We start from the raw sequence: 15,619 nt of genomic DNA on the forward strand, positions 1-15,619 counted from the left end.
ATAAAGAAATAGTAAAGAGGATGAGAAGAAAATGGCCTTTGGGAAATTATCTCGAAAGGACAGATACTTTGCACAGGGTAGTCAATTCTAACCTCATTCACTGAATGCTTAATCATGAGTTTTTATGTAAAGATGTGACAATATTTCTTAAAAGATGGCCAATATTTCCAACTGAGCTAATAACGGAATACAGATTATCCCATCATTATACATCACCTTCTGTAGGACCTTGTCCTGCACAAATTGACTGCCACATTTCCAAAATGAGAACAGAAACTACAAGTCAAGAGTACTTTGTTGCCTGAGAAGCATTTTAGGTTGTTTCGCTGTAGTAGACCGGCATTTTGTATTTATGTAAGTTTTCACTTTTCTAGTAATTGAGATCATAGCTGATACATTCTAAAATTGAAGCTATGAACTGAGGAGAGTTCACCAAGTTAATCTGTGGCCACCTGAGATCATCAGATTGTTGCTGGTTTGTAGCATCACAATTTATGTTGCAGGATTTCTTTATTTATTTGTTTCTATTGATCTACTATTTAATCTGTAGCTCTCTGAAAACGTAAAAGAGATTTGGGTATTAAACATAAAAGAGACTGGGTTGCTTTGGATAATTGAAGTGAATTCAGTGCAAGCTGCCTGGCACTGTCAATAACGAAGAGGATCCCTGGAAAGGTGTTAATATTTAATGGGGATCCCTGGTGAGCAGACACTATTTGCATGGGGCCTTCAAGAGATGTAAATAGATACAGAGGTCTCTGGGAATGTGCCAACATTCACAGTGAGTCCACTTCACTAAACAATGTGGGCTCCATTTACACTGGAAGGAAAAGCTTGAAAGATCACCAAGCATCAGCTGACTCAATTTTGAGATGTAAATGGGTGCAGCAAGGTTCAAGAATGTGACAGACAACAAGTTTCTGGAAAGAGGTGAGGGCAGACGTGAAAGGGAAATAATTGGGGTTGATTATTTTTAAAACTCTGTGATTGCCCTTTTTCCTTTCTTAATAATAATAATAATCTCATTATGAAGTTTGGCTGTTGGGAAAAAAAAACTTTGTCTTAGTTGAAATCAGACGTTGAATCTTGAAGTTTGATTGTAAACTTTAAATTAAACTGTCCTCTTTCTGTACTGTAACAACTGGTAAAGATTTTTCTCATGAGGGACTGAAAATCCTGTAGGTACAGAATAAACCAGAGTCGAGAGGCTGAAAAGTTCAATGCAAACTACAATACATCAGAGCTTCAAATGAGCTAGACGTTCTCTCAATGTAATCTCCACAAGATACTCATAACAAACAGCAATCATTAACCTAGTACTACATGCCCTTTATATTCAATGTGTTACAGGATCCTTCCTGAAAAATTGCAAGGGAAGTACATCAGAGGCTAAGAAAAGCAGGGTTTCCAGTGTAGATGTAGAATGTGTTTACTACTTCTCAGGAGCCAGGGTATGTGCTGTCAGACATATATGGAACTAACGCTTGTGACAGCCTAGCAACAGATTTATTTTCAGAAGGGTCACAAATACCATTCCACTTCTCACATGACACATCGTGAGGAACTGTTCAGCACACTTTTCATGTGAAGAACAAAATTCTGGCCTTAAATTTTACTGTTTTGCTCATTGTTGTCACAGTGCAGAAAGAGGACATTCAGCCCATTGTGTGTGTGTGCTGGTTCTGTAAAACGGCACTGCAACATAGTGTCATTCTCTAAGTAATCTTGTGCATTGTCTCCACACAAATAATCACATAACGCTCATCCCTTCCCCTACCCCCCTGCCACCGAATGCCTTAATATAAACTGCCTCCACCCTGCAGCCAGACAGTGAGTCCGGACCCCAACTATTCATTGCGTGAAAATGTGTCTTCTCACATCACATTTGCTTCTTTGAAGATTTAAAGTAATCTGTGCCCTCTCAACTTTAATACTTTTCTGAGTGTGAGCAGAGTCTCCCTATCTTCTCTGTTTAGACCTCTCACGAGCTCCACGTTTTCAGCACTGTTTCTATAAAAAGGTTTCTCTTGAATTTCTTAATGGATTTATTAGAGATTCTCTTATATTATGTTGCTTTGTTTTGGACTTCGCAAAGTAGAAACATTTTTTCTATGTTTACCCTATCAAACTCCTTGTTAATTTTAACAAACTCGCTGAGCTCACATCAGGAATGAAAGTCTCTGGCTTACTAAAAACAAAAAATACTGGTGACCACAGCAGGTCAGGCAGCATCCATGAAGAGACATCAAGTCAACATTTCAAGTCTAGACAACTCTTCAACAGAGGTGACATGAAGTGTGGAGGGGGCAGCATTTATGTAATAGTTGGGGATAGGTTTGTGGGGGAGAAGGGGTAATGACAGAGTAAATTAAGTGATCGGAATGTGAGAATGGCAGAACAATCCAATCACTTAGTCTACTCTATCAATGCCCTTTCTGCCCCAGAACCCTATCCCCAACTATTGCATAAATGCTTCCCCCTCCATACTTCCGGTCAGCTGTGATGAAGAGTCATCCAGACTTGAAGTGGTAGCTTGCTCTCTTTCCATGGATGCTGCCTGACCCACTGATCTCCAGCATTTCTTGTTTTCAGTACAGATTCCACTATCTGCAGTAATTTGCTCCTCTCTGGCTTACTGGTCTTGTAATGTAACTATTACGCTATTGTAACCCTTCAAAACATTATTTCATTTAAAAGACTGTTACAATTGATAGGAGCATTGCTTCAAATAGCACAATTACAATTGCTATAGGGTAGGCAATTGTAGTGAAATTCTAACAATGTTACCCTGAGCAGTTATTTTCCATTGCACTACAACAGATAATGTGAATGAGAGAAGACATGACTACCCAACTATAAATAACTTCAGCAATAACAGCATTAAACCATTCTCTGGCAGGATCTCCCAATTTGGAAAGGCCACTCCAATTGGATGTACTGAGTGTGCTAACACCTGTAGCATTCAGTGATCAAAGTTAATGGTTCGAAACTTTTTTTTAAATAGAAACTCTTATTGAGAATACCTTACATGTGTCAGGGAAGGATCTTTATAATTAACAGTGGAGGTGCATGGCTGTAGTACAAATAAATTAAAGTCCTGGGTGCTTGTTCAGACAAATGCTAATTATCTCAAACCACAATTGCTCTTTTAACCAAATTCTTCAAAACACAATGGACACTGTTTCATTTGATTGTTTTTACAGAACAGCAACATGAGTGTGTCTATACTCAAAAACCTTTTCAGAACTTGCGGCATGGAAATAAAGAAGGAACTTCACAGGAGCATTTCTGAACAAATTTTGATGCAGAGCCAAACAGGACAGGTGATCAAAATCTTAGATGGAGAGGGAGTATTTTGAGGAATACCTTAAAAAGGACGGTGGAGAGGTAAGGGGGTTGAGACAATTAGAGTGGGAATCCAGATCATGGGTCTACACGTGACTGAAACTGGACTGCCAGTGTGAACAAAGAAAATTAGGGTTGCTCATATAGATTAGAATTGGAGGAACTCAGAGACCTCAGAATTGTCAAACTACAAGCAATTTAAAAAAATGTAACAAGGATCCCTCAATCAACCAATTAACATCCACACTTTGAGATTAATTTAACAATGTGGAGAGCTCATTTAAAAGCATAAACTACATTATTGAGTTCTTCTAATATTGCACTACTCTCAGAAATAGATGATTTACTAAGTAGTGATCAAACCAGAGTCAGACACTGCTAATCAAACCCTGCACTTCCTCATACTTTTCATCTCACCAGTTATAGGGTCACAGAGTCATACTACACAGAAACAGACCCTTCGTACCAACCAGTTTCCTAATCTGACCTAGTCCCATTTTCCAGCATGTGGCTCATATCTCTCTATAGCATTCCTATTCATCCCCATACCACATCCAAATGCCTTTGAAATGTTGTAATTGTACCCCCTCCCCCACCTCCACTGGCATCTTGTTCCACAAACACATGCTCAACAACATGAGGTAGGTGAAGTCACTGAACAGATTACCCCCTTTCCCTTCTCCGAATAATTGTAACACACAGATGGAATAGAAGATTAAGGGCAACCTGGTACTGTCATTCTCTACAATAGCAACACACACAAACCCCACCCCCACACACCTCACTCCACCACACTGATCACTGATTAAGTCAACACCTCATATTTGCACTTTGCAGAGCAAGAATGTATATTCAGCCACACAGCAGAACTGAACTTGCCCAAACACATAGCACCATGCTCCATGAGTTTAACTGGACACTTGTTTGCCTGAAAAGTTCTAAAGATATTTTTAGTCTAAAGTGTTTGCAAATCAAAAAATACAAGTGTTTTGAAGCTGGGCCTTGCAATATTCATAACAAAATATCCATTGTGACATGGATCAGTACATTTTGGGGAAATGAGTTCCAATGTGAATGTCATTTTTTTTAGTACTTGGCTTTAACCCATCAAAGTAAAACAAAAATGTTCACAAGGAACAAGTGCAGCAGCAGACTGGAAGCACGTGTCTCCCGCACCTCCCAGCTTTTAGTCGCTCATACTCCCCTTCATCATCCTGTCCCCAAATCACATCTCACTGGAATGCTCGCACCAAGAACTACACTGACATACCAGAATTATCATTTCCAGTAATACAGCCAATCAACAGGCTGCAAAATCTCCTCAACAGCATTGAATGTTGGTTTGAAAGCTCAGAGTTCCTCCCAATCCTGCAAACTGTACCATGGGCTCTCTACAGTGTTCATCTCAACCAGAGTAACCAGTCAGAAGACAGTCAATTTAACATCTCAAGCAAAGAACGTACTTCTAAAGCAGAGCAATCCATCAGTCTAGTACTCATAATCAGTCCAGTTTATCACCAACGAGATTATCAGTTCATACTGTATTTCTGTGAGCTTGTTGTACATAAGCACTGGGTTACTACACTTCAGAAGAACTTCATTGGTTGGAACCAAGGTCATAATAAGAGTTTACATTAAAGCAAGTCTCTTTTCTCTAATCATTTACAGGCTGTGGACTTTGCTACCTCAGCAGCCGTTACTGCCCTGGAGAAAGAGGCTATGAGCTGCCGACTTGAACTGCTGCTAATCTTGGGGTGTTGGGAGTCCCACACAGTGCTATTAGAAAAGGAGATCCAGGATTTTGACTGAAGGAACTCTGAGCCAGTTCCAGCTTAGTTATTAGTGCAATTTAGATGAGGACTTGATTGTGTCCTTGTGAATCAACTACCTTCGTCCTTCTAGGTGGTAGAGGTTGAGAATTTGGAAGGTATTGTCCAAGGACCTTCTTAAGTGTCCGGCTTTAGCAGTGGGACTGGAATTTGGAAGCGAAAAACTGAATGCTATCACTAAACCAAGCTAACCACTGCGCAGACAGAGAGGCATTCCTTTTGGACAGGCCAGGAGATTATGTTTATCATCAAGAATAGACTTCATGCAGCTTTTACGATGCCCCGGTAGTATCAATACCTCTGAGCCATGAGTCCTGGGTTCAAATTCTATGTGTTCCAGAGGTGTATAATAACATGTGAACAGGTTGATTACACAATAGATTTACTGTGGTCAACACAATTATACAATCATCATTACCACTGAATAACAATGAATCATAAAACTTGAAATGCCAATTAAAAATATCAGCAATAACATAGAACCAATTGTTTAAGTTTTATTTCTTGAAATCCCTCAGAATGTGTATGCAAATATATAATGATTATCTGGCAAAGAAAACAGTCTTTTTTTATGCCAGGAAACCACTGAGTACACTGGCTTTTCCTCTATCTTCATTTCCTTGGTTTTTCCTGAGTAAACGAAGTCTATTTTTATGAACAGCCTTATCAATGTTCCATCACACAGAGGCTAGTGGACCATATAATGCAAATCACTTGGCTTGAGGGTGAGCCTGCCCTGTTTAAGTTCACACAGCAGCTTGTGTTTATGGACAAGCTTCAACCAAGTGCTTTATTGTGTCAGCCTTGGTTAAGTGGCTCACGATCTGACAATGGAGTCATAGCTTATGGGTTCACACCCCATTGCACAGGCTTCAGCACAAACTCTGGGCTAACACACATGGTCCGTCAAAGATGTCAACTTTCTGAGGAGTCACAGCAACAAGGCTCCACCCATCGGTTTGAGCGTGTAACAGATTGAGCAGGGTTAAGAGCAGGCGATGTTTCCCTGGTACCTCAGATAACTGTTATCCCTCAATCCACATCAGACATTGTCCGGCCATTCTTTCACAGCTATTTGTGGGATCTGCTGGTGCACACTGACCGCCACAGTTCCTATTTGCATAAAGTGTCCACATGAAAACCACCTCATTGGCTGGAAAACTTTTAGAGTCTTTGAAGTGAAAGAAAGAGAAAATCTGCTGTTCTGTAAAGGCATTAGTGTAGATGCTGTGGGGCAGTGAATGGCCACTTGGAGAAACTCCGAAGGTTAGAAATCTGGAAAGAATGATTGGGTTCAAAAGAAAGAGAGAGAAGTTCATTCAATTGAGGAGAAAAACTAGAGTCAGGCAGCCCTACAATCAATTCCACATGCAATATCTGCATGAGTGCCAGTTGCATTAACTTTTGTTCAAGGCAAAGACTGAAACTGTCCTAATAATCATCTTTTGCACTCAAACTAAGAGATGCAAAATTCATGCAAACCACCCTTTGATCTGAAACCTACTGAACTGGCATCAAATATTGCTTTAATTGCTCATGGGTGCAACAGAGCTGAAACTCAGTCAACTTTCCACACAGGACAGACCCAGCTGACTTAACACTTCCAGAAATATCTCAGTTGCCATGTGCTGGTTTGCTGGACATGAGTGAGATTCAGAAATAGAACCTGCAGAACAGCTGCTCAAAGAGGTACCTAAACAAACAAACATTAAACTTCCTTTTACCCCAGACACACGAGAGAGCCCATGAATTGGGTAGCAACACAAATTACAGAAAGACATTTTTAAAATGGACATCTACTGGGTGACGTTGTGAATTTTGTAAGGAGATTAAACAGGCCACATATTCCTTGAGAAAAATAAGAGATCAAATGAAGTTGAGAGCTCAAGGGATTCCCATGCACTAATTGCTAAAAAAAAAGCATACCATTTAATAGAATCAGAGTCAGAGATGTGCAGGAAAAAGACTCTTCGGTCCAACTCATCCTCGCCAACCAGATATCCTAACCTGATCTAATCCCATTTGCCAGCACCTGGCCCATATCCCTCTTAAGTCTTCCTATTCATTTACCCATCCAGACACCTTTTAAATGAGGGGCTGTAGAACATAGATGATAGGTGTAGAAAATATGCTTCGATTTGTGGGAGGGCCAGGGGGATGGTGGGAAACTAAACAGAGGGGTTTTTGTTTTGAATGCTAAAAGATAGACAATATAATGTTTAGGTAAAAACAATGACTGCAGATGCTGGAAACCAGATTCCGGATTAGTGGTGCTGGAAGAGCACAGCAGTTCAGGCAGCATCCGAGGAGCTGTATTCCTGATGAAGGGCTTTTGCCCGAACTGTCGATTTTACTGCTGCTCGGATGCTGCCTGAACTGCTGTGCTCTTCCAGCACCACAAATCCAGAATATAATGTTTATCTGTAATCTATTTATCTGACTAATGCTTAACCTTTTAACTTTATTTCTTATTTTTCTAACTTATACTATGAACCACTGTAAGGTAATGTAACTTCTTTTTCATTGTTTCTCTATTTTGTATCTAAGACTTGTACCTAGTACCTTGTACTGAAGATGGTATCATGAGGAGTGACTTTGTACACTTTTCCCTGTACTGCTGTACTTGAGTACACGTGACAATAAACCTAATTCTAATTCTATTCAATTATGTCCCAGATAAACCTATTTCCCTTTGGCAGTTTGGATCAGGATCACTCCAGCCAATGTTGTTCTCCTACACAAAGTTCAAAGAGCTGGTTATCATTCACTATTTAGATTTGCAGGTGTGAGTTAAATTAGCAGTGAGATTATCCCAGCACGTGTGAACACATACTCCAAATGAGTCACTGCTTCCATGAGATCAAGAAAAGAGATTGGAAAATACTCCACATTTTAAATTTAAGATTAGATTACAGATTTATTAGCTGCACAGAAGGCTTCTTACAAACATTCCCAAATCTAGACTGGAACTAAAGAGCAAACTCCAACTGTATAACACACAGAAACTCCTATTCAATGCTATCAGACACTTTCTCACAGGAAACAAAGATGCACTGTTCTAACAGATAATACTCAATTCAAAACCAATACAGTCCAGTACACAGTACAAAGAATGCAGAGGTCTAAAAGTCTAGTTTGAAAATATACACGCTGTGTTATTTCAGCCCATTTCTCCAGATTTACCAAACAAACTGACTATTTTGCCACTAACATAGATAGTACTCGGCAATAAAATTTGTATCTTATTTTTATCAACCCATCTTGAAATGTTCAATCACACCTCTATGGCCATCATATACTGAGGTGGGACTTGAACTCGGGCCTTCTGTCCTTATCCCTGCACCATGAAACCCAAGGTAGGATTTGTAGTTGTTCACACATTTGAAAAGATCAATTCAAATTACAATCGATGATAAATCTGTTGATTAATCCTGAGATGTATCGTTTCAATAATCAATCGTTTTTAATGTCCCAATGTAAAACCCTGGGGAGGTTGGATGTCAAACTAAAAATAAAACCAAATTCTCAACAGGTCTGGCAGCATTCACAAAGAGGAATATTTCAGGTCGATGATCTTTCATCAGAACTGAAGAGAGACAGAAATCAGGTTTTAAGTCAGTGGAAGGAGTGATAAGACAGGAAGAATTTAAAGGGATGGTCTGTGATAGTGGAAAGGGCAGGAAAAATTAACTCAAATTTCTAGAGGCACAATCAAATGAGTAGCATTGGATAAAGACAAGAAACAAAGGTTGAGTCCAAATGACACTTGAATGGCTTTGGTGTTCAACTTACAATGGATTATTGGGATATCACTTGCATGAAAAATAAGGCTAAGCAACATGATCCTCTGATTTTCAGGGTCTCTGAGCAGGTTTGACAAGAAGCAAGTTCTGAACCCCTGCTTCTGAGGTAGGACAGGTGAATGAACGATACTCATCAACATTCAGAGATGCGGCTTAATGACTTCAAAGCCTCACTGAAGCCTCCTCTGCAAAGACTGCACTAAATCTACATTGTGCATGAATAATTTGAAACCTGATGCCTGGTGAGTGCACCATGATTTTGAAGTTATAAGACCTACAGTCAACAAAGTTCTCCATTCTCGTTTCACATCTGGGTCTGCTGAAGGCTCTTTGGTCAAGAAACTTGCTGTGATTAATCAGCAACTGTTATATTATTGCCGCAGCATTTTTCGACAGAATGGCACAAGATATATTTTTCTCGCTCTCCCGCTGACCTGCTGAGTATTTTCAATGTTTTCTACAGCGATTCTTACGCTCAAACAGAACTCAGATGAGTTGTTGATTACTTCAATTTCAATCGCCCCAGTTGTTATATCACCCAAGCTCTGGATCAGATTACAGCCTCGTAAACAAACTCTGGGGTATGATCTATTTACTAAAGAACATTAGCAGCCTAATTGTACTGCATACTAACTAAGTGCAATTAATGAGCTAAATTTCAAACAACATTTCAATAACTGGCACATGACATAAAGTAATGAAGGTAGTAGAGGTAAAATTACAACCTCCAAATGTTTAACTTAGTTCTCCATTTTCACAGGGGTCATCTAAGTATGAGAAAGATTGGGCCATAAATGTCGCTTAGGAAGAAAGGATTAATTTTTCCACCACTCATTTCATGTTAGAGACCTTGGACTGCAGGTTCATAGCTCCTTGAAAGTGGAGTCCCAGGTAGACAGGACCATGAGGAATGCATTTGGTATGCTTGCCTTAATTAGTCAGTGCATTGAGTAGAAAGTGAGGACTGCAGATGCTGGAGATCAGAGCTGAAAATGTGTTGCTGGAAAAGCGCAGCAAGTCAGGCAGCATCCAAGGAGCAGGAGAATCGACATTTCGGGCATGAGCCCTTCTTCAGGAATGAGGAAAGTGTGTCCAGCAGGCTAAGGTAAAAGGAAGGGGGGAGGGACTTGAGGGAGGGGCGCTGGAAATGCAATAGGTGGAAGGATGTTAAGGTGAGGGTGATAGGCCAGAGTGGTCAGGAAGAAGATTGCAGGTTAGGAAGGTGGTGCTGAGTTTGAGGGTTGGGACTGAGACAAGATGGGGGGAGGGGAAATGAGGAAACTGGAGAAATCTGAGTTCATCCCTTGTGGTTGGAGGGTTCCTAGGCGGAAGATGAGGCGCTCTTCCTCCAACCGTCCTGTTGCTATGGTCTGGCAATGGAGGAGTCCAAGGACCTGCATGTCCTTGGTGGAGTGGGAGGGGGAGTTGAAATGTTGAGCCACGGGGTGGTTGGGTTGGTTGGTCCGGGTGTCCCAGAGGTGTTCTCTGAAACATTCCACAAGTAGGCGGCCTGTCTCCCCAATATAGAGGAGGCCACATCGGGTGCAGCAGATGCAGTAAATGATGTGTGTGGAGGTGCAGGTGCAGGTGAATTTGTGGCGGATATGGAAGGATCCCTTGGGGCCTTGGAGGGAAGTGAGGGGGGAGGTGTGGGCGCAGGTTTTGCGTTTCTAGCGGTTGCAGGGGAAGGTGCCGGGAATGGAGGTTGGGTTGGTCAGGGGTGTGGACCTGACGAGGGAGTCATGGAGGGAGTGGTCTTTTCGGAACGCGATAGGGGATATCAGCCCCCGCCCCCACCCCCACTCCAGCCTATCACCCTCACCTTAACCTCCTTCCGCCTATCGCATTTCCAACACCCCTCCCCCAAGTCCCTCCTCCCTACCTTTTATCTTAGCCTGCTGGACACATTTTCCTCATTCCTGAAGAAGGGCTCATGCCCGAAACGTCGATTCTCCTGCTCCTTGGATGCTGCCTGACCTGCTGCGCTTTTCCAGCAACACATTTTCAGTGCATTGAGTATAGAAGTTAGGAGGTTATGTTGTAGCTATACAGGACATTAGTAAGGCTACTTTTGGAATGCTGTGTGCAATTCTCTCTGCTATGGGAAGGATGTTGTAAAACTTCACAGGATTCAGAAAAGATTTACAAGGATGTTGTCAGGGTTGGAGAGTTTGAGCTATAGGGAGAGGTTGAATAGGCTGGAGCTATTTTCCCTGGAGCATCAGAGGCTGAGGTAGAAGTTTATAAAATCGTGAGGGGCATGGATAGGGTGAATAGTCAAGTATTTTCCCCAGGGTGGGGGAGTCCAAAACTAGAGGGCATAGGTTTAAGGTGAGGGCAGAAAGGTTTAAAAGGGATGGAAGGCCACAGAAGGTGGTGTGTGTATGGAAGACTGTGTTGTGGAGACAACCTGCCAGAGGAAGTGGTGGGGGCTGGTACAATTACAGCATTTAAAAGGCATCTGCATGTTATATGAATAGGAACAATGGGACAATGTCAACAAGACTACGGTAGAAGCATTAAATGTCATAAAAATGTCGCAAAAGCTTCACAAAGACAAAATTCGACACTGCCATATAATGAGATACTAAGGAAGATGACCAAGTAGTGGGTCTTGATGAGACTTTTAAAATATAAAGCTAGATAGAAAAATGGAGGGATTTACGAAGGTATCTGTGAACCTGGAGCCTTGACAGCTGAGATCATGACCTCCAATAGTGGAGGGATTAAAACTGAACGTTCGCAAGAGTTTTTTTCTAACAGAAAGTCAACTAGTGAAGGCTAGAACTGGGGGCATTCTTTACTTGCTATTAAATTCATTTACAGTACAAACATGCACCGTCTAGCTTGACAATTGTGCTGTCATGTTACTGATGATGCAATTTTGACCCACTTGACTGTGTTGTGGAGACAAGCCTCACAGATTATTCCGTGACTTTCAACAGTCAACCCAAGGAGAAAAAAACACCAACAGATAACAAGAACTAACATTTTATTACAGGGCATTTAATTTTCAATTGCAACATTTAAGAGGCATTTGGATGGGTATATGAATAGGAAGGGTTTGGAGGGATATGGGCCAGGTGCTGGCAGGTGGGACTAGATTGGGTTGGGATGTCTGGTCGGCATGGACGGGTTGGACCGAAGGGTCTGTTTCCATGCTGTATATCTCTATGACTCTATAAATAGAAGCTAAAGGTGATTGACCAACAACTTTTCCAGAGACGGCAAAAACCAGCAGAACTTTGACAACAATCCTTAAATGACCTTGGATATCATATGATACACCAGTCTAAAAACAGCACAATTTTCAGAGACAGCTGTAACTCACTGGAAACAGTCTTCTCAAACTCTGCCTTGCTGGTTGCTGGGAGAAATTGAAGTTTTCTTGTGGAAATGCTTCTTCCTTTTTTTCCTACCTGCCCTTCCTGCTCTCAAACACGTTGGCAGTGGGGGTTCAGCTGGTGGCTGCTCCCCTGTCAGTTACAAACCTAATGACTTCCAGCCCAATCTCTCTCCACATTGGAAGGGTGTGGCTCACACTTGCCATAGCCCAAACACTTCCAAAATGTACAGGAATGAGGATGGGTTTGGGGTCGCAAGGAGAACCTGGAAATACAGACTTGCATTCTGTTTCTTATTTACAATTATGGTAGAATGTAACTATCATAGAATCCCCACAGTATGGAAACAGGCCATTTGGCCCAACAAGTCCACACTGACCCTCTGAAGAGTAACCCACCCAGACCTATTCCCCTACCCGATAACTCTACATTTACCCCTGATTAATGCACTGAACCTCCACATTCCTGAGCAGTAATGGCAATTTAGCACAGGCAATTCACCCAACCTGCAAAGTTTGGTCTGTGGGAGGGAACCGGAGCACCCGGAGGAAACGCACACAGACACAGGGAGAACGTGCAAACGAATCAAGGGATATGGAGACAGTGTAGGAACTTGGATCAGTCATGATCTTATACCAACGTATGAATGAGGAGTAGGAATAGACTATTCAGATCCCTCAAGGCTACTTTGCCATTCAATAAGATCATGTACTTAAGGCACAAGATGAATTATAACCTCAAAACTGCACTGCTGCCTACCCCCAATAACCTTTCTGCCCAACATCCATCATAACAAATTTAAAAGGCATCTGGTTAGGTAATTGATTGGTAAGGGTTTAGATGGATATGGCAAATGGGACTAGCTTTATATAGGATATTTGGTCAGCAGGGATGATTTGGACTGTGCTACACATCTCTATGATTGTCTTTCCATAAAGAAAGTCCCAAACACTCATGAACCTCAAAATATTCACCTAATCTCTATTTTAAATAGTGACCCTGAGTTCTTCAGTCTCTAAAAAAAGTAAACATCCTCTTCAGCTCCTCCTTGACAAGAGCCATCAATAACTTTTATCTATCAACCAAATCCCCTTTGATTTTTTTCTAAATTCCAGCAGATACAAGCCTAAACTGTCCAACTTTTCCTCAATAAGACAGCCTATTTATTCATTCATTCCATTAGGTAAGTGAACCTTTTCTGAATAGTTTCCAACATATCTGCATTCTTTATATAAGGTAACAGCACAATACTCCTGATAAGATATAAGCAGAGCTCAGACAGCTGCAGTGCCTCCTCCAGCTAGCTCATTGTGTTATTTTCCAAATCTGTCCATAACACCAGCAAGCGAGAGGTCACAGAAACAGAACCTTCAGGCCACCGTGTCCACGCCCGACCAGATATCCTAAATTAATCTAGTCCCATTTGCTGGCATTTAGCCCATATCTCTTTAAACCCATCCTATTCACGTACCCAGGAGAAAATGGGGACTGAAGATGCTGGAGATCAGAGTCGAGATTGCAGTGCTGAAAAAGCACAGCAGGTCAGGCAGCATCCGAGGAGCAGGAGAATCGACGTTTCGGGCAGGAGCCCTTCATCAGGACTTCCTAATGAAGGGCTTACACCTGAAGCATCGATTCTCCTGCTCCTCAGATGCTGCCTGATCTATTCATGTACCTATCGAAATGACAATTGAATGCTGTACCAGCCTCCACCACCTCCTCCGACAGCTCATTCCACACATGTACCATGGACTTGAGTTATAGGTCATCTATGCTCCAACTGATTTGTTTTTAAATTAATGCCAAGTGAGCATCACTGGCTAGGTCAATAGGTATTGCCCATCCCTAATTGCCCTTGAGATCGTGGTGAGCCATCAACTTGAGCCAATGCATTCTTCTGGGTGTAGGTACACACACACAACTATTATAAAGGGAATGACAGAATTTAATCCAGTGACACTGGAGGGACCACATCAGTCCCAAGTCAGGATGGTGAAAGCAGATCATAACAGAGAATGATTGTGAGGGACTGACAGACCTCCTCCTTTTCCCCATAACCCACACAATTGGGGGGGGGGGGAGAACAGAGAGCAGACCTTTAAACCCTTAGCTCCAGTCCCACCATTTCCAAGCATCTATTAGCCCACCCTCACGAACAAACAAATCCTGAGGAAGGGGGGCAGTTTGTCAACAGAAGCCGTCATGTAAAAGAAATGTGATTTGAAAAACAAACGTGAAGAGAGTGGCCAGGTGGGCAAAACAAATCAAAGAACTGAAGATCTGAAACAAAAACATAAGTTGCTGGAGAAACTCTGGCAGCAGTGGAGAGACAGAAACATAGTTAACTACCCAATAAAAACCGCAAGAAATGTAGGTGCTGAAAATAAGGAACAAAAACATAACTTGCCGGAGAAACTCTGGCAGCAGTGGAGAGACAGAAACATAGTTAACTACTCAATAAACACCGAAAGAATTGCAGATGCTGTAAATCAGGGGTAAAAAATAGAAGTTGTTGGAAAAGCTCAGCGGGTCTGGCAGCAATCTGTGAATATCCAGACCCGCTGAGCTTTTACAGCAAATTCTGTTTTTGTTTTTGAAATAGAGTTAACGTTTGGAGTCCAGTGAATCTCAGAGCTGAGAGTTTGGAGTGGGAGCCCGGGAGAGAACTTTACAAAAGTGTTGACAATGAAACATTTGTTGCCTTTTTTAAATCCTTGGGAAATCCCCTTCTCTTGGGGGGAGAAAGTGTTACAAAGTATCTTTTCCGCCATGGTGGCCTGCTACATTGTTACCTTCTCCTCGCTCCCCACTCCGGCTTCACTCTCTCCCGCTGTCATCATCCCTTCTTCAAAAGACGAGAAGTTTGAGTCGGATCTCTCTTTTTAAAACGGTCCCGATTTTGCTGTCTGCCTTTTCTTTTAAAATTCTGTAGTTTCGTTATCTCTCTCTCTCTCTCTCTCTCTCTGGCGCAGAGCGGGGAAGCGGAGCAACAGCCGCCCTCCCACACGGCGGGACTCAGCGACAATACAGCACACGCCTCCCCCCCCCCTCCAACCCCCACAGCTCTCACCCCTCACCCCCCAGCCCCCAGGGACAGCCCCCCCCTTGCAGGGGGCGCGCACGTCGCGCGCCACCGCTAACCCCCCAGATGGCGCGCTCCCGGGCACGCGGATGGAGGCTTGGTTTTGCTGTTGAGAGGCTGAGAAAGGATTTGAGCTTTTGCCCGAAACGTCGATTTCGCTGCTCGTTGGATGCTGCCTGAACTGCTGTGCTCTTCCAGCACCACTAATCCAGTAAA

The 15,619-nt window shown here is 42.3% G+C and overlaps 1 protein-coding gene and 1 long non-coding RNA gene across 3 annotated transcripts in view; one reads left to right on the top strand and one right to left on the bottom strand.

Moving 5' to 3' along the window:
• Window positions 1–15,350, bottom strand: part of usp28 (ubiquitin specific peptidase 28) — an 85,502-nt gene extending 70,152 nt beyond the window's left edge. For both annotated transcript variants that reach the window (XM_072593370.1, XM_072593369.1), the window contains exon 1: window positions 15,114–15,350. In XM_072593370.1, coding sequence (XP_072449471.1) covers window positions 15,114–15,161 — 48 coding nt within the window. In that variant the 5' untranslated portion in view covers window positions 15,162–15,350. The remainder of the gene's footprint in view (window positions 1–15,113) is intronic.
• Window positions 777–6,870, top strand: LOC140494003 (uncharacterized). Its single transcript, XR_011963829.1, has 3 exons — window positions 777–930; window positions 3,204–3,387; window positions 5,014–6,870. It is a non-coding gene; the product is annotated as an uncharacterized lncRNA (long non-coding RNA).
• Window positions 15,351–15,619: the final 269 nt, after the last annotated feature.

The sequence above is a fragment of the Chiloscyllium punctatum genome, chromosome 23 (assembly GCF_047496795.1).
Source record: "Chiloscyllium punctatum isolate Juve2018m chromosome 23, sChiPun1.3, whole genome shotgun sequence".
NCBI lineage: Eukaryota > Metazoa > Chordata > Chondrichthyes > Orectolobiformes > Hemiscylliidae > Chiloscyllium > Chiloscyllium punctatum.